This window comes from Heliangelus exortis, chromosome 1 (genome assembly GCF_036169615.1).
Source record: "Heliangelus exortis chromosome 1, bHelExo1.hap1, whole genome shotgun sequence".
NCBI classification, from domain to species: domain Eukaryota; kingdom Metazoa; phylum Chordata; class Aves; order Apodiformes; family Trochilidae; genus Heliangelus; species Heliangelus exortis.
The window spans coordinates 164,277,214-164,296,045 of record NC_092422.1 but is presented as its reverse complement, the minus strand read 5'-3'; the positions used below and the strand labels follow the sequence as shown (position 1 = coordinate 164,296,045).

The 18,832-nt window shown below is 38.8% G+C and overlaps 2 protein-coding genes across 2 annotated transcripts in view; one reads left to right on the top strand and one right to left on the bottom strand.

Moving 5' to 3' along the window:
• Window positions 1–14: 14 nt before the first annotated feature.
• Window positions 15–10,291, top strand: LOC139791360 (adipocyte plasma membrane-associated protein-like). Its single transcript, XM_071733486.1, has 7 exons — window positions 15–2,905; window positions 3,326–3,424; window positions 4,856–5,005; window positions 5,417–5,529; window positions 6,754–6,914; window positions 7,724–7,919; window positions 8,752–10,291. The coding sequence occupies exons 2-7, from the start codon at window positions 3,364–3,366 to the stop codon at window positions 8,944–8,946; spliced, it is 876 nt and encodes a 291-aa protein (XP_071589587.1). The 5' UTR covers window positions 15–2,905; window positions 3,326–3,363; the 3' UTR covers window positions 8,947–10,291.
• GNS (glucosamine (N-acetyl)-6-sulfatase) overlaps window positions 9,738–18,832 on the bottom strand; it is a 21,194-nt gene continuing 12,099 nt past the window's right edge. Inside the window, exons 9-14 of the mRNA XM_071733484.1 lie at window positions 18,614–18,717; window positions 18,190–18,291; window positions 17,028–17,135; window positions 16,208–16,318; window positions 14,171–14,331; window positions 9,738–13,380 (exon numbers count right to left, since the gene is read on the bottom strand). Coding sequence (XP_071589585.1) covers window positions 13,305–13,380; window positions 14,171–14,331; window positions 16,208–16,318; window positions 17,028–17,135; window positions 18,190–18,291; window positions 18,614–18,717 — 662 coding nt within the window. The 3' untranslated portion in view covers window positions 9,738–13,304. The remainder of the gene's footprint in view (window positions 13,381–14,170; window positions 14,332–16,207; window positions 16,319–17,027; window positions 17,136–18,189; window positions 18,292–18,613; window positions 18,718–18,832) is intronic.

Genomic DNA, 18,832 nt, shown 5'->3' with positions numbered 1-18,832 from the left:
AAATGGTTTGGGTTTTTTTGTTTGCTTGTTTGTTTGGGTTTTTTTTGGGTTTTGTTTGTTTGTTTTCCATTTCAGGTCTCCAGTGTTAATTCCCTGCTAGAGCTCAGTCACTGAGTCAAGGCAGGATACACACTCATTTCAAAACTGTTGTAGAACACAGCAAAAAAAAAAAAAAAAAGAAGGCAAATGGAGTTGTTTTAAAATCTGTATAGTTCTCAAAGGAAGTTTTCCAGTACGAGGGCTGGAGAGGGACTGTTTGCAAGGGCCTGTAGTGATAGGATGAGGGATAATGGTTTTAAATAGAGTAGATTTAGATTGGATATTAGGAAAAAAATCTTTACCATGAGGGTAGTGGAAAAATGGAGCAGGTTGCCCAGGGAGGTGGTTGAGGCCTCATCCCTGGAGACATTCAAGGTGAGGCTTGACGAGGCTCTGAGCAACCTGATCTAATTGAGGGTGTCCCTGCTTACTGCATGGGGGTTGGACTAGATGACCTTTAGAGGTCCCTTCCTCCCAAATTATTCTCTGATTCTATGATTCAAAAACCACATTTTTAGGGCGGTTTGGAATAGAAAAGAATCCCTCACTGTACTAGAGTACCTGTTCTTATTGTCCATGTAATTCATCTTAGTTTTCTGGCAGCTGCGAGGTGACAAAATGGTAAGTGCAGAAACCTTACCAGATGGTGGGAAACAGAGGGCTGAACCAGTGTGTCGAGCAGCATGTTTTGCATCTTTCCAACAACCACCTGGAGTGTGACCTGAGTAGGGACTGAGATGAAAGTTCAAGCCAAAGAGAGGAGACTTTGATCTTCTGTTTAAGGACACAGGTTTAATGCTGTGGGTGCCGGACTTACCTGTTCTGGTGGAATTCTTTTCCTCTTGATGTCTGCGTGGATAAAAATAGATTCCAGGAGAAGCCAGTATGGAGAAGGAGACAACTCCCAGTCCTGAGCAGTTTGATCCAGGCAGTTCAGGCACCCTCCCTTACTGCTGGTGCTAGTTTTATGGTATTTCTTAAGGAACTATTGAATAGCCCAGGACACGTTGGTCTGAAACACACTGACTTGTGCTTTGTGCTACAAAGGTGAGAGGTAATCATCTGGAACAGTCTCGTTTGACATTGTGCAAGCTGAAATTGGAAGCCTTTTCAGTCACAGTAGCATAGGCCTGGAAGGGACCTAGCTCAACACCTTGCATCAAGGCACTCATTGCTAGCAAACGTCTTCTCAAAGCTCTTTCCTTCCTGCTTTCCTCAAAGTTGCCATTTTAAATTGTCTTTTTCTCACACTTCATCCCTTCCCCTACAGGTTTCAGGAAGGGTAGTGCTCATAACTGGAGTTTTGCAGAGCATGTTTTAAATATGAAGACTAATCCTGCAAATGCTTTTCACTTGCCAGATCTGACCTCTTTCGTGATGCTGTGTGAAGTACAGTTTGTTTTGGGTTTTGCTTTTTGTTTTTCTTGAATGTGTTAATTCAACCATGGATTTTCTGTGAGTTTAAGGACTTTTTAGGAGACTGGATTTAGTTGGCTGAAACCATACAACATGGCCAAAGTTTTATTAAGTGTTGTGGTGATGTTGCCTGATCTATATGAATAGGACAGGATATTATGCATATTGAGAGCAGTTCTCTTTTGCCCTCACTTAACTACAAATTCCCATGAGAGAAGTCTAGTGCAAAACCCCTTTGCACTAGCTCTATCAAGCTAAACATAGCATCACAGCCCAGTGCATAGCATGATAGAAAATAGCATTACAAGTCTAAGATTTCACTCTTTAAATACAGAATCTGGTATGTGATCAGAAATTTCAGCTGTTTCCAGCATGCCTCAGGAGGCATCAGAATGCCAGTATATCTCATGACAGCAGAGTTCAGCCTCTGTGTTTTTTCCCAGGCAAAGTTGTTGTATTGAGCAGTGGCTCTGAAGTTCTCCCTTCAGATAAGCAGGTGTTTTCTGTATGCCAGTAATCCTAGACAATTCTTCTAATCTAGAGCTGACAGATGATACTTTGAGAATCTGCCCTATTTGCTCGTAACATTTTTCCATAGATTTGAGTGAGCAGATGCTAGACATTTTTATATCTGTTTGTCTGCTCTGGTGTAAGTTCTCTTCAGACAAAGTCAGGATCTGTGTTTTTTTAGTCATATTGGCACAGAAAGGTAGCATAACTTTCATGGAGTATCTTTTAGCTCCTGTCACCGAGTGACAGTGCACATTTTTAAATGTAAACAAGGCTAGGGTGAAAATGCAGGTCACAAATAAAGAAAATATTATCTACCTTAGTGTAAATAAAAGACAGATCAGACGTATGTTTAAAGGCAGTTAGCAGACTTTACAGTAAAAATGTATTTTGGTGAACAGTAAGTGTAGAATTGGTCATGTGCTGGCAATATTTCAGAGCCTGGATTAGTCAAAAGGTGGGAGATGCTATTTTTCAAAGGTAGGGTTTAATCCCTGCTAGTGATTTCAATCCTTTAATACTCTACACAGAAGCTTTTAGAGTTGCAATACAATGTCAAAAGATTGGAAGACTATTTGTGAGGTTTTCGCCTTGTTAATTTAAATACTTGCCAAGCAGAAGAGAAAGCAACTGCTAATCAGGTGTCAAGTCAAAAAGTGCTTCGTCCTTTAATGCAAGCTTACACATTTCTGCTATTATTCCAGTGGTTCAAAGCCAAAGCAATACATCATGGCATAAAAAAACCAAACACACTTTGTTGATTTTTGGGTTTGGTGTGATGTTTCTGTTTTTATTATTATTGTTGTTGTTTTTTCTTCTTCTGATTTTAATGTCCTAGGAGAAAGTTTATTTTCTTGCTTTGGATCATTATAATGTTTTCCCTTTCACCTACTGAACATTGTAGCTAACTGGTAATATGGCAGAACCCTCAGGACAAAAGGTATGATCTGTGAGCTCTGCTAATGCTTTTGCTGATTTTCACTGACAGTGTGTGAATATCCCTGCAAAGCTTTCATCCCATTCTTGATGGCTTTGTTTCCTGCTAACCCTGGGGAGTCTTAAGATAGGTTTTAATGTATTATGTTTATTTAAAATAAGCATGTGAACAACTCACATTTTTTCCTAATCTCTGATATATTATTGCTCTTACTGCTTTATAAAAATATATTTAAAACAAACTGTATGGTTCCCAGTCTATTTCATTGCTTTTTGTGTGCACAGGATGTGTAAATTATATATGAGCATGTATATATATGAGCCATATACAAGGGCTCACAGTAATAAGGAATATCCTTCTTTTATATTAAGTTTCATTTGCCTGGTCTGTTTTAAAATGGTCTTCTAATGCACTTATTTTAAGGTAATATCTACACTGGTACTGTGGATGGGAAGCTGTGGATGATCAGTGGTGACCAGCTGCATCTCATTACTCAGATGGGGCAGGATGTGCCTGAATGTGGTGAGAGATGGTTTGGGCATGAAAATGACAACAAACTTGTTCATATACATGTCAGTGAAGGAGAAACTGAAGTGCTATTTTAGCTGTTAACATTTTCTGATTCTTTTATGCAAATTTGTAAGAGAAGCCTCCTGCTATGTAGTTTTTCCTAATGGAGGTAGGTTAAGGGATGAGAGCACACTTCTCTAGCCCTTGAGACCGAGTTGCCATGGATTGTCATTTAAATAAAACCCATTATTTTATAGAAGTCCTTCTGGCAAGGCTTTTCAAGGGTGGACTGAAACATATTTTGCCCAATTATTTTCCTGCCTCAAGATCAAAATGGATTTTAGAAGCAGTTTAAATCTTACAGAGGAATCAGAGGCTCAGAATAGCAGCTTCTGGTCTCACTGCCAGTAACTGGACTGCAAGGTTGCATTTTCTTTGCTTGCTGGTAGATGAGGAGAACAAACACTGAAATGTCTGTGTTTATTACCCTGTTCCTTTTTGATGAATCATGCAGGCCTAAAAGGCCACTAAAATAGATAACTTGTTTTAGCCTGGTTTCCTAAACATGTGACAGTTGTGTAGGTACTTTCCTTGTCCCCAGAGTCTCTGTGCTATGGGCTAGTCTTGACTGAATCTGAAGGAATTCTCAAAGATTACTGAACTGTTTTTTGGAGTCTTACATGAATCATTGACTTATGTATATCATCAATGTAAATACATCAACCTGTAAAACACTGAAATTAAGAAACCAAAAAAGATGCTAAAATGATGGATCCATTCAGAGTGAGAACAGAAGTCAGGTGTTACTGATGTGTTACAGCTCTAGGGAGCCATAAGCAATGTTGTGTCTCTTCCTTGCTGTAGAATTGGGGGAAAATACATTTTTTGGACTAGAGGGCATTAGATCAAAAAACTGCAGGGAGTCATGCTTTACTGATTTCACTGCTCTCCAGAAAATGACTCACTACAGAAGTACTAAACCTGGTAGATCTGGTTTTTGTAGTTTTACCTAAGGATTACTTATAGGACTCTCATGTGACCTGTGGAACTTTGACCCTTCAGCTGAAGGGAAGTAGTTTGGTAAATCTCTCCTAAGCAGTTTTTTCCAATCTTTTTCTTGGTGAAGTAAAATAAATAATCCATTTGTTTTATTGATTTAATAATCCTACCAATCCCTCAGTCATTAAAGTTGGGAAAGCAGAGTAGAGCTGAATTTCCTTGCAGGTTGGTAGCAAATTTTTTGTCAGTAATAAGGAATTGAGATTACTAGACTGACAGTATATTGTCAGCTCCTTTGAAAGTTACTTTTAGTAACAATTTAAGGAAGATTTTAGGGATCTGTTTTATTCAAGGATATTCACTTAGTGCTTTCCTGCCTTTGCATTTCAGGATCTTAATTTTATCCATCTCCTGGTCTTACACATCCTCCTATTTGTATCCCAGGAACTCCAGACTATGAACCAATATGTGGCCGGCCCCATGGAGTCCGAATGGATCAGGATGGTAACTTGATTGTGGTGGATTCCTATTTAGGCCTCTACAAAGTCAATCCAAGAACAGGAGAGAAAACCCTTCTGCTCTCAAGTGAGAAAGGTGATGCTACAGTTAGTGGGGAAGCAGATTGCTCTTGGGTTTTGTCCTCATGCCTGTGCATCAGTTGGAAGATCAAGGCACTGGAATAAGTTGAGATCAGCACTAGTGAGTGTGGGGAGTGAGTCCTAGAGAAAGCCCTTTTGATTTATATTTTTAAGATTTGTTTAAAAATTGGAAATAAAAGCAATTATATTTGTCAGAGGCATTTGGTACATGTTATATTCAGCTGCCACCTGAACATATTTCCCTGCAAATGAAAGTAATTCAAAGCTTAGGACAAATTAGGGGTATTATCAGCTACAGGACTTGGAATGGCAATGTCTGAAATCTTGAGCTTGTGTGGATCTGAATAATTCTGAACACTTGATAGTTTTGTACTCATTTTAATCATTAGTCATTTTCTTTTACCAGGTGTGGATGGGGTGCCTTTCAAATTCCTAAACGGGTTAGAAATATCAAAGAAAAATTTGATTTATTTTACGGATTCAAGTAGCAAGTGGGGAAGACAGCATCACAGATACGAGGTGAGGTGATCTTTGTAGCCATTTGTTCAGGCAGTTTAACTGCTGGTTAATTTCTGTGCTGGCAGCACCATGTACTGGGTTGCAGTAGAGAAACAATTTTTGTGATTGTTCTTAGGTGTTTTAGCTGAGCATGCTATGAGTGCAGCATGTTAGAGCCCTGAGGCAGAGGATGGGTTGTGCTGTACTGTAGCTGCTTTTCCAAAAAAAAACCAACAAAACAACTAAATCAACCTGCCAACACCCTTCTGGGTACGACTACCCAACTATGACTAGATCATTCCTGTGATACAATACAGTCTGGATTTTTACAGCATCTTAGTTTCTCCCTGGTATCTAAAGGCATGCTCTGATAGTGCAGTAACTGCAAGGAATGAAGTTGCTGGTGTTCTTGAGATATCTTTTCTGTGGTCATAGCCTTTAAGTAAAACTTTATCTAGAACAAACTGTCTGTTTGTAAAGCTGAAATTCAGTGAGGTCACAGAATAGATTACATAAAATCCTTACTACCAGAACTGTGGATAAAATTAAGCAAGGAGAAAAATCCCATGAAGGGAAATACGTTTAATTTAAGGGGTGGGAATCAAGAGCCTAGGTTTTTGAAGGAACAAAAAAATAAGTTGAAATCTCTTATATGTTGCTCACTGTTTCTTAAAACTATCAGAACTACTGCTTGGTGGTACATTGTCTTTGCCACTTAGTATTTCAGACTTGACACGGGGTTGCCAGTATAAATGACAAACGTAAAGGCAGTTTCCTTTTCACAGGGCTTATGTGTATGGAAATCAAAGCTGCCCTGCACATTTTTGCCAGCAGAAACTTCTTCATATTATTATTACTATCAGAAGTAAAATGTTGGCTGCTTACTTGCTTTAGCAAAACACTCATGAATGCTTTCCTATTTGATTTGGAGAAATAGTCATCATTTACAGCACTTTCATCTCATCATTTTCCTAAAGCAGGAAATACATAACAACTTATTTTGAATGCTGGGCTTTATAACCCCCCTATTGCTCTGTTGTTGCAGGAATGCTGTGATATGAAAAGAAAAGAATCCTTTGCTCTTTTAGTGACACAAGCTTACTGTTTTTAATAAAGATGCCACCTGCCATTCTGTAAAGTCTGCTTTTTATCTAATCCATGTTATTTCCTCTTCTGAACACTTTCTGTCCTAATTGAACCCAGGCATTTTGATAGCCCAGTTTTTCACTAGATGTGTTGATTAAGGTAATTGAAACAAACCACCTCGGTCGCCTCTTGGCCTACGACCCTGTGGCAGGAACAGGAAGAACATTGCTGAGTGGCTTACACATGGCAAATGGGATTGCACTGTCCCCCCAGGAGGATTACATATTGGTAGCAGAAACCAGCATATGCAGAATCATACGGTATGCCAAACACCATGGTCCTCCTGGATAGAAAATACTACCTGTTTGTTTATAGCACATGCTTCTAACCCACTTGTACATTTGATTTTTTTATATGGCTTTTGTACTTTTCTAAAAATGTAAACTGAAGATGTGAAGTTAACAGGGTTGTTACTGGAAACAGTCTAAATTACTTTTTTTTTTTTTTTTTTTTTTTTTTTTTTCCTGTTGCAACACAGGTTTTAGTTAATTCTAGATAGAGGGTAACAGTTGCTCTTCCCACTGCCAAATGTTTTGATACCCATTCACTGATACATTTGGCCTTAATTCCCTGACTCAGTCACAGTCATCCAGATGACCCCATTATTAAAGTTACAACAGACTTCAGAGGACAAGTGTCACTGCATAATTATGATGATTAGCAAAACACCCCATTTTTACCATTTTAAAATACTGACTACCTTTAACAGCTTTTTGGGGGGGGTTTGTTGTTTTGTTTTTTTTTTTTAATTTCCTGGAAGTTTTAAAGCCATTTTAATAGTTTTCATTTACCAGGAATAATTTGTTTTAATAGATTTAAAAAAAAAAAACCAAACAAAAACCGAATGGAGGGGATGGGTACTGTTTATGTTGTATGTGGAAAGATGAGGTTTTTGATCAATCATTGTTACTCAAATTTAATTGCTCTTCAAACTTAGTGCTGCAGATTTTTTTCTGTATTTTCAAAAATCCCTTGCATCACCAAAGTGGTAGAGGGTCCATGCTGGTAAGCTTGCTGCTGTATTTTGCAGCAGCCACTGTAACTCATATCCAAAATTCCCTTTTCACAGCTATTGGGTGAGTGGAAATAATGCAGGAAAAAAAGAAGTTTTTGTGGACAACCTGCCTGGATATCCAGACAACATCAGATTATCAAACACAGGCTTATACAGAGTTGGAATATCTACTACTCGCTTTCCTGGTTTATTTTCTCCTTTTCTGGATGCCTTAGGACCATATCCATCCCTGAAGAGACTTATTGCAAAGGTAACTTTGACACTGTGAAGTATCAACTATTGGTGTCCAAAAATGTTAATTTTTTTAACTATGAAAAAACTTCTTAATTTTCATTAGGAAATGCAAGAGACCGCTCCATCTTACTTATCCATCTGCAGACCAACACAAGCTAACTTTGATTTTTCTGGCATATTTTAGGATTGTTTTCTCTTTTACTTATTATAACCCAGCAGTTTGACTGTTGAGGTAGTACAGGCAACCCATTTATAAAGTACAAAAATCAGTATTGACAAACACAGCCCATAATTGCAGGCTCTGAGCTCCTTGTTTATGGCAACATGATTTTGTCAAGGCAGGTGAAAATACCTTTATAGAAAATATGAGGATTTTACTATAGGACTCAACCTCTGCAAAGTCAGTTTTGCCAAGCAGGAGTCATGGAGCTGGTTACAGTAAACCACGCTGCTTTTTTTTCTAGGACACATGGTGCCTTTTGCCTAGAGCTTGCACAGGAAAAACACTGAAGTGGGTGATTCAGTGCCATTCCATCAAGTCCCTCTTGTTCCTGTTTTTTACCAAATGGGTGGCTTTTGGAATAAGTTCAAACAACTTCCACACCTTCTTATGCATGTAGGGACTGCCTGTACTTCCCAAGATTAGTAAGTGACTACTGGACTGCCAGCTTTAGACACAGTCCAGTGGACATTATCAAAAGATTAAGTGACAGCTGAATCTGAATAGAGCAACATCTGGAAAGCAACATATTAATTATTAGCACTGTGATTTCTTTTTAGTCATGGAATTTCCTCCCCTGCCCTTTGAATGGAGTGCTAATGCTGTGTGTTTCTTTTTTCTAAAACAGGTGACTCCATTATCCTTCTACAGCATTTTTCTTCGCAAACATGGCTTGTTCTTAGAAATTAATGACAAAGGAGACATTGTGGAAAGCTTCCATGACCCTGATGGTAGTGTCACTTGGGCTGTCAGTGATGTCTTTGAGCACGATGGAAAGGTGTATCTAGGTAATACAGAGCTGCCTTTTCTTGTGGTGCTATAAAAGACTTCTCAGTTTTCATAAGCTGGAGCATCAGAAGAAATATGGCAGTGTTGTTTCAAGCAGCCATTAAGTGCTTTTTCTCTACTTAGTGGGAGACTGTTGCATCACTGAAGGAGAAATGAAACTGATACACATGGTTAAGCAGAAGTGAAAAGACAATGCAGAAATACTTGTTTTAGAAGCTTGTGAAAGCCTCAGACTTGAATAGGTAAAAGGTACCAAATCACCCTGGTCTATTGTTCAGAAAATAGTTATGTATATTTTTTTAAAAAGTTGCCCAGAATCATGCAAGGAATTCAACTCTAAACAATGACTGAGGTGAGCAAGTGGCACATATCTTACTGTTGCTCACAGTTCCCCTTTTGGAAAAAGGCTTATATAGGACTTTATGCTTCCTCTTTCCCAGAGGCAGAGAACACACTGCTTTTAGTTATGAATAACAGATTCTCCACTGTCTCTTTTGTTAAAGTTTTCCATCTATTCAACTACCTATGAGCAAATACAGCTTGCATTTACATGCAATGTAAATTTCCATTACATTACGTGCATTTACATGCCATGAGGTTCTTTCACCTCAGTGCTTATTCCTGGTGTGACACAGTCAGGTGCTGTCTTGCCAGGTGCTGTATCTAAGTTTCCCTGGGACCATATAAAAGTTCACAAGTGGCCACTGTTAGGTAGCTGGGTAAGTAAGCAGAACAGGCTTATACATTAGGAATTCCATCTTTAGAAGTGTGACTTAACTTGATCCTGTGGAAAGGTTAAACTGAAGTCCAGTAACAGAAAGGTGGGAAGTTTGATAGGCAGTTTATTTTTTTTTTTTTTCTTTCCACAAAAGTGCAGCAGTGAACAGGGTCCTCTGGAAGGGCACTTTCTAAACAGACGTTCAAAACAGCAGAAGTATGCTCACAACATGCTACAGCAAAGTATGCTCACATACAGAGAGCAGTACAAATAAAACTCATTTTAATTGAATCACAGTAAAGGACAGCTGTTTCATTATGATAAAATACTGTATTTAGCTTGTAGAATCAGTCTTTAACTTAATTGGAAAGGTACTGTACCTGCCCTTGGTGTGTGTGTGCATGCATGTGTCCCTGTTAGAGCTTGCTTCCTCAAAATGAAGCAGCCCAGTGCTGGGTAAGAATGTAATAGCTGTTTTGGCTTACACTTGATACTGAAATGTTTTGTTTAGGTTTTTTTAGTTTAGGATAATGTAATGACATTATTAATTGCATTTCTCCCTCTATAGTATCTATTTTACCAGATGAGAATTAAAATTCACAGCTCTGCTTTTGATAAACGATTTTTAAAAAAAAAAAATAAAAATCACATTTTACCTAAACTCTGTTCTGGTAAGGCCCTTTCATTTAATAGGAATGCATACAGGAACAAGGTACAGAATACAACCATAGTCAAGGAATATCTAAGAAGACTATTTAGTTTTTAAATCAGTTAGGAATTAGATCTGCATAAGAGTCAAAATTCCTTCACGGTGGTTTTTTTATTTATCATGGTAAGAATTAATACTGTTCATTCAAGGTTGTAAAAATACTCAGAATTTACTGCTTCATGGAAATAAGACACCAGGCAAGTGACAGCAAACTCCTCTAAAAACAGTGGAAGATAGGCAGCTGTTAGTTCCTGTTCTTTCAACAGCACACTTTTGCTGAACAGTTCCTAAGTTTTTATCTGAAGTGGGAGTGAAGTAGGAATTTTCATGAACCACAAATCTGTTTAGGTAAGGAGTGGGTAATTTCATTCTGAATTTCAATTTAATACAGCACTTATACCCATGATAGATTTCAGCTACAGGGTGGCTCTCTGATACTAAGTTACTGGACCTAGTTACAAAATGCTTTACAGGTGTGTGCAGGTAGCACAAGTGTTAATTTGGGTAAAACATCTGTGTAAGTTTTGTTAACTTTCATATTAATTATGAGGCAGAAAGTCAGTAATTCAAAAGAAAATTTCCTTGTTATGGCTTAAGATCACTTTAAGAAAAGACAGTGTACCATCTGTACCCATAATTGTTTGGGTTTTTTCTGTTAAGCAGCCACATAACACACGTTACTTGCACAGAAATCAGCTCAAGTAGGAACTCAACATATGGCCTAGACTTGATTGAACTGTTGAGAGTTTCGTGTGCAGCAATCAATGTATTTCATGTTAGCCTCCACACAGCTACCAAAATAAAGTTTAAACAAAGATCAAGTCTAAGTTACTAGAATTATCTGAGCAAAACTCTACATAAAGGAACTTCAGGTTTATGCCAGTGTGCAAGAAAACGCTTGAGAGCATGAAAATGAGCATCAAAACTTTGGTTTTGTTTTTAAAGACAAAACAGAATCTGGCTTATATTGATAGGCAATAGTAAGGCTTGAGAAAAAAAAAAAAAAACAGGACAAAGCTACAGTTGTAGTGGAGGAAAAAAATGTCCTGAGCATTTGAAAGCATGTACATAGTTTGAATATCCAAAAACCTCTGCATTTATACAGATGCTGCAGCTGAAAAGTTACATTTCAAGTGATTTTTTTTTTCCTGCAAATATTTGGTCACTCTAGAGATTTGAAACAATGAGTTAGATTAGATTCAATACAAAATCTCTATAAAATCTAACCTGTAGACCACCACATAAATTTGCAGCTCTGAGCTATACGAGGGACAACTTCTGTGCTTCAGAATTAAAAGCCAAGCAGTTCCACTTATCTTACTGTAGCATTGCTTGTATCCAGTTTGCGGGTCTTTGCACTGGGGTCTGCACCTTCACAGTTTTGGAAGAGTCGTACTTTGTTGCCCACTTAATGATTACTTAGTAGAAGGTTCTATGTGACAGAAGTTTAAGTCATCCTGCTCACTGGGTAAGAGATCTGAAATCACTAACTGAAAACTAAACAGTTGTGCCAGAATTTGTTTGCCAAGGGACCAGTTATCTTGCCTGTTAACAGTTTGTTTTCCCATAAGCAACATGAACTTGTCTTGCAAAAGATCCATCATTCCATGTTTCTAGAAAGTGTTTTGCCAATGAATCTATACAGAAGTTGCTAACGTAAGATTGGGTATTTTTCAAGATTTAGAAAGATAGATACTAAAGTTTGGGTGCAAGCAATAGCTGCATTTCAGATAAGCCTAATCAGAAGTTTGAAAAGACAACATCACCCTTCCAAAGGGAAACCAAGTGATACCATGGTGCAGTCAGACATCTGACGTGCAGTCCTTTGGTGTGAAGGCCACTTACTGCAGATTCAGAGTAGTTAGGGCTTAACCAAAAAGCAGCACTCTATGAAGCACTTAAACTGCCTAAAATAGTCCTCTTAACCTAACTTCTAGTGAGCAATGATTTACTTATTTTTTTATCTAGTTTCCTCTCAAAATGATTTACCTTCGAGAATCTGATCAACATAAGATGTTAGACAATTCAAGACATCTGGAGGTTAGGGGCAGATCAATTCTACTGTGGTGCCCTAGGGTTGTTTGGGGTTTTTTTGTGAATTTTTTAAAGTATTGCTTCTCTGTTCATTTATTAAAACAGATTAAAAAAGTTAGCTCAAAACACAGGCACGCTTTTTTGAATACTAGTTAGTCTCAACACTCTTAATTTAACTCACTAGGAAGCCTCTATGAAACCCTAAGTTTTTTTCAGTAGTACATAGCAACCCATTCCAGCATTTCAAACTAGAAGGAGGTTAAAATTACATTCTTGTTTGCAAGCTACCAAAGCTGTTCTACAAAACTCATTGGTCTCATTTGAAGTGGTCTCATTGAAAGAGAAGATTTAACACAGGGATTTTGATTCTGCACAAGACACTTGCTAGTCAGATCCTACAGTTTTGACTAATGCCTTGCTGCGCTATTTTGGGCTAAATTTGCTACTGTCATGAACAGTTTTGAGCTTGATATAGGAAACCAATTCTTAAAACATTATTATTATACTCTTTAAGGAAGTCTATGATGCTGAATATGGATGAGCATTACTGTGCAGTAGCACCTGCCTATCTGTTCCAACCCAAATACTCATTTATTGATTTTTAGAACAAAATAAACTGTTCAGATTCGTAGGCATAGGTTCCCCTCTGTGTCTGTGATAAGAAAAGGTACTTGAAAGACAAAGGTGGTGATCAACTATCTGAGCAAGACAGATTAGCTGTGTCTACCGATCCAGAATTACAGTTCAGCTGTAAAATATACATATTGCACAAGGCAACCAGCTAAAGACAAGGGTTTTTCTTCCAAACGGGGTTTGAATAGCCCATTAAAAGTCTTCCAGCTGTGATCAGTGAGAGTTACAGAGACAGACCTGCTGCAGTCACTGGAGAAACTGGTCAGTGGGAGCTGATTGCAGGAGGCTCTGAAGTGCCTTACAAGGACCGTGCAGAAAACCTCCGAGCCCGGACACCGTGGTTGCTGAACATGAGCCGTGGGTCAAACCTGTACCTGCAGAGAGGAAGAGTCTGTGTGAGCTACAGCTGGCCCACAGTGACCACCACTTCCAGAAATAGCTTATCTCTAGGACAGCTCTGGTACCAGGCTACATGAATAATTACTTTCTTAGCAGTGTGCAGTAGGGACAATCCCTCTACACATTCCAAAAGATCAGTTGTAAGAACACACAAGTAAGGAGCAGGTAGTCTCCAAAGAGATAACGAGCTACAACATACCAGCAGCAGACTGGAATGTGTGACATGAAGCATCTGGGAGATGCATTCTAAGAGAAAGCTTTGCTGCTTTAAATTACAAACAGAATTAGCACAGCTGTAAGGACATTTTAAGTAGCACTGAAAAAAGCTTCAGTCCAAACGACTACATACTGAATTTTGATGTAAGTGCTATTTACCTACAACAGCTGACTACTATATACAGTTTAGGTCCTGCAGGAAACATTTGTTGCTAACAGCACCTCCAGGAACAAACTGAGTAAGTATTTGGGAAATGCCTGCATACAGAAACCTCTTCCTAATTTGCAGGCTCTGACTACTCAGCACAGCCATAAACTTCAGCTATTCTAAGTCACCAATGGCCAACTTATGGCATTAATACCATGAAGGTATATTTGGTAGATTAAATTAAGCAGAAAGTAAACAGTAGAAGCATCAAGAAAACATTTCTATTAGGCAACAGCATGTCAGTAATATTATATTCCATTATAAATATCCTCCATAAAAGCTTAATTTAAAAATTATATAGTTATATTAAAATTATGATAATGAATTGAATCAGTGCTTACCCGGGATCAAAGACACCTGGTGTACGGCAAGTTGCTCCTGAACAGGACTGCAGCATCATTAATCGATAGTTCATCTTTTCTAGAATTTCCTGATCAATTGTTTTAGCAATGTTATTGATCTGGTGCGGATCTGCAGTCAAGTTATACACTTCCACAAACACCTGTAATAGAAAGTTCCTGCACTGTATAAAGTCCAGAGTGGTAATAAACATTGGATCATATTACTGGGGAAGAACACTTGGTGGTAACACACAGTCTCAAACATTGTTTTCAGTTGTATTTATCCATGCAGATAAGTGATCAAAGATGGAACAGGGTGTAGGTAAAGCTGAAGTGTTGTCATAGTACAGTACTGTTGGAGAAATTTTTATTTCCACCTAAAGTACTCACCTGCTACACAACAGATTTTTTTTCTACCACGTAAATGTCTTGTGACTGTAACACCAGAGCAAGAGGCCGTGGCTATGCTGGCTGCCTTTTCAGTAATGGATCTCATAATATTCAGTTTCACAACCACCACATCACCACTAGATGCTCATCAGGTACTTTCAGCTGTCACACTCAGACAGGTGTCTTGACTGAATATATATATATGCTGAATAGAAGGATACTATTACTCAAACACATGGAAGCTTTTTTTGCATGCATGTGCTTTGAGATGGTTTGTCTGGGGGACTTTAGGGCAGATTTGTTTTTTGGTTCATTAAATCTCTAAACCATTCTATGGGATAAACAGTCAAACCCATCACAAGAACTCGTCTGAGGTGGAGTCTGTGGTAGAGTAGGAGGCCTGGGTGCAGATGATGTTGATTAAAACTGGCTGGGTTGTGTCTAACTTAGATAAAGATGCACCTTGGACAGACTGGTTGCAAGGTCTCTTCTGAGATTCACTGTAAGGTTTTTAAAGCCACATTGCTGCATCTTTCCAATACTTTTAGTCTTAATTTAGCTGACTCAGGTAAGCCGAGTCACCCTTAGTACCACAGCCACACATCCTTAACTGGACAAAACTGGCATGAAGCATGTTTCAGATCAATCCTGAAGTCTACTTCTATGAAGAAAGCTGCAACATCCATTTAAACTTCATCATAAATTGTCAGAACGTGGAACAACGAAGGGCAGAGTCTGCTAAGGGGCATCTTGGTCTCCCGTACAGTCTCTTCCTACCTTATTGCAAAAAACATCTTGTAAGATTTACTCTACTGGTTTACATTATTCATTATAGACTACCAGAAAACATTTTGTGTGGTGACATGAGAGCTGGGGATAGCTGCTCTTTATGCATTTTTGCACATCTTCTGACAATGCAGTTTATTTTAGATTTGTGGCCCAGCTGCCTCAAACCCAACAAGCTCTCTGGAGCAACAGTAAGGATCAGTCCTGCAACACACCAAGTTCTGCCCATACGGTGGGTGCTCCACTAGTGAGATCTGAACAGTTTCTGAGGGTACATGATGCCTCTTAGACCCAAACAACTTGATAAGGTTAGAGACCTTTCTTACAGTTCTAACGTAAACCTTTGTTTTGCCAGGCAAACAAGTGAGTGATAGAAATGATTAGTCTGCTCTTTTGGTTCTTCCCAAGGAAAAAAAGAGTCACAGCTTTAATGCAAGAACAGCAGAGATACAGTGTAACAGAAAATGTTTGTGGTACAGAAGATTCTGTCACGTGGAAAAAGGGTAGGACAGAGAACTGAACCCAGTTTCAGCACAGCTTCCCATGGAGCTGTAGGGTGATAGCAAAAAGGTGATAACCATAGTTTAGGCTACTGTCCTTTCCTCACTACCACCCCCTCCTTTTTGCTTTGGGGATTGATTTTCCTTGGTTGTTGTTGTTGTTGTTTTGGGTTTGGTTTCTGTTTTGTTTTGTTTTCCTTCCCAGAACCTCACCAGAGTTTTGGCCAAACATTCTCACCAGGAGATAAACACTTCACTGTTTATCCTGCACACCATGCTAGTCTGCTTTTCAGAGTACTTCGTGGAAACCTTGAGAGCAGATAAGAGTGCAGACAGAGTTGCTAGGCAGGCAGAGACTTACCTCCCGGTCATCAAATTCACAATACTGCAGGTCCCAGGAAGCTGACAGTGTCCTTACACAAGCATATGTGTTGTTATAGGAATCTTCACAGACACAGTCTGGGAAGCAGTGCTGTGAAGTGAACAGAGAACACACACTTCAAAGCAGGCAAAAAAAAAAAAAAAAAAAAAAAAAAAAAAGATGAACTAGCAACTCTTTTCCTAGAGTTTATAGCCAGCTCAAGCCCACTGCAATTAACTGATGAACACGGGGATCTTAGTCCAACACGTGCAAGTCTCCACTGGGGATTTTAAGCACAAACTCAGTTCTCCTAAGTCTGAGAAAATGCTGTTGCTAAACTTACCATGATTATGTGTATATTTTGTCTAGGAAGCTAATGTGCATACACTGATGAGAACAGCACAACACACACTACTAAATGCTAATGGGATGCTTTACTTAGAGAAACCCTTCTTTAATTAAGGAAGTAGCAAGCAATTTAAATAACAGGAACAGATAACAATTGTGCCACAAGGTCACCATAAGCTTAAAAAGAACACAATGCTGCCACCACCTCCTTTGCCAAGCCCACACCCTCCAACCCTGAGGCTCCACAGATTCCCACTGAAAGGGCGAGTGTGTTCTGCACCATCATATGGACACACCAGTTCCACATGGCTGGATGTCTTCCTCTGATTCCTAGACATTGAACAGCATTCACTGAGCTAGCTCCTACTTACCAAGGCACTGGGAGCTTATTTAAAGTACCAGGTTAGTCCATACAACAAAGAGGTTTAATTCTGCAGTTATCTTTATGTATCCCAAATCTTGTCTTGCTTACCGTGACTCCAGGCCCCAGGCCAGGACAGGTGGGATCACTGCCATTGTATCCTTCTCCTTGGTACTCCACCAAGAAGTCTGATCTCCATGTCACATTTTTGTCTCCTCTCTAGGACAAAAGGTTAACAGGACTTAGTAACCACTGCACCAATGAAACAGAAGAAATTCTCCATGCCTGGTGTGACACTAATGCTGCTCACTGCTTACAAGGCAGTTTGAGCTGTGGTCCCTGGGCTGACACAATCTTAAAATACTATTTAGCCCTAGGTCTTGTATAACTGGCAGAAAAGGATGCAACTCCAAAAACATTAGTACACCTTCTTGTGAGAGTTTAAAGTACTATTGTCAACCTATAAAGAATCATAAGTAATACTGAACAGAAGCCACATTGCCAGACACTGCTGTATTATAGACAAGATCCCTTCTGCGTGTACTACAAAATGGAGTTTCACAGTTTTGACTCCAGCAGGATTTAAACTAGATGCCTTTTACCTGCTTCTGCCAAAAGAACAGCTTAAGGTTTGGATGCAGGGTTTTAAAAGCAAAGCACATAAATCTGCTTTAAATCTGGATGATCTCCTAACATTTCCAAGTAAGCTGCCTTCAATTTGGAGACTAAATTTATGTCAAAAATAAAAGGACCAGCTGCAAGCAGCTCTATTTCAGTAGAGCTGAACCTCTATTTCACCTCTAGTAAAGGGGAGGTTCACTTTAAGAAACCACATGTACTTATTCAGAGTTTAGGAGGAAACACCAGTTCTACTGAAAACTGAGGCAAACCAGGATTTAAGTCTACTTTTCTCCTTTGTCTATGCTGAGAAATCGTAAGAAAAAGAGGATGAAGGATGCAAGGTAGAAACAAAAGCCTTCGAAACAATTATTACAAATAACAAGCAGGATTAGGTAAAGAGTCACACACACGCACACACACGCACACACACGCACAAAAAGATTACAAGATGACCACCAAGTTGTAGGGTTTATGAAAATACATCTGCATTTAAACAAACTACCTACTTTCTTCACTAACATCCCATCTGAAAATGACACCAAGGGGAGAATCTGGGTTATGAGCTGACCTGGTCTATTGAAGGAAGTAGTATTCACTTTAAAGAATAACCTCTGCAAGAATTACTCTTTACTGTTCCTGTCCATCTACTTACCAAGAGTGGCAACAGTGACATCCCATCCATCTGGGTCTTATTCAAATCATAGCCCGCAATATCCAGAATAGTGGGACCCAAATCAATATTTGCAACAAGCATCTGCAGGGTGAGGAAAACTTACTTCAGAAGACCAGAACTTAACAGATTTAACAATTAAACTTCTGTTAGGTACACCTAAACACTACTTAATTCATCTTTATAAGCTAGTGGGTCCTGTAACATTCACAAGCACTACTGGGGCCTTCAGAAAGTGAGCTTCACACTTAATTTGTTTTTGTAGCTTGTGATTAATTAAATTTACGGATTCAGACAAGAGCACACAGCTCTTTAGAATGAGGTCTTTGTGCTAAATTATTACTTAAGTTAATAACTGAAATAATAGTAAAAGTGTATCTGTTATCTAATTTAACTTCTTTCTCACCTTGTTTGTCTGATTTGGTTTTATTCCTGGTCCTCGAACTAGCAAAGGAACTTTGATATCAAACTCATACAGCTGCCGTTTATCTATTGGCAAAGAAAACTGTCCTATAATAGAAAATGGAAAAAGTTAAATGGCTTCTTGTTTTACGTTTTAAGAGTCTTGTGTTAAATTAGTTCCAGCAGACAGTTTTAAGATGTCAGAAGAGGTTCTGGAGGATAG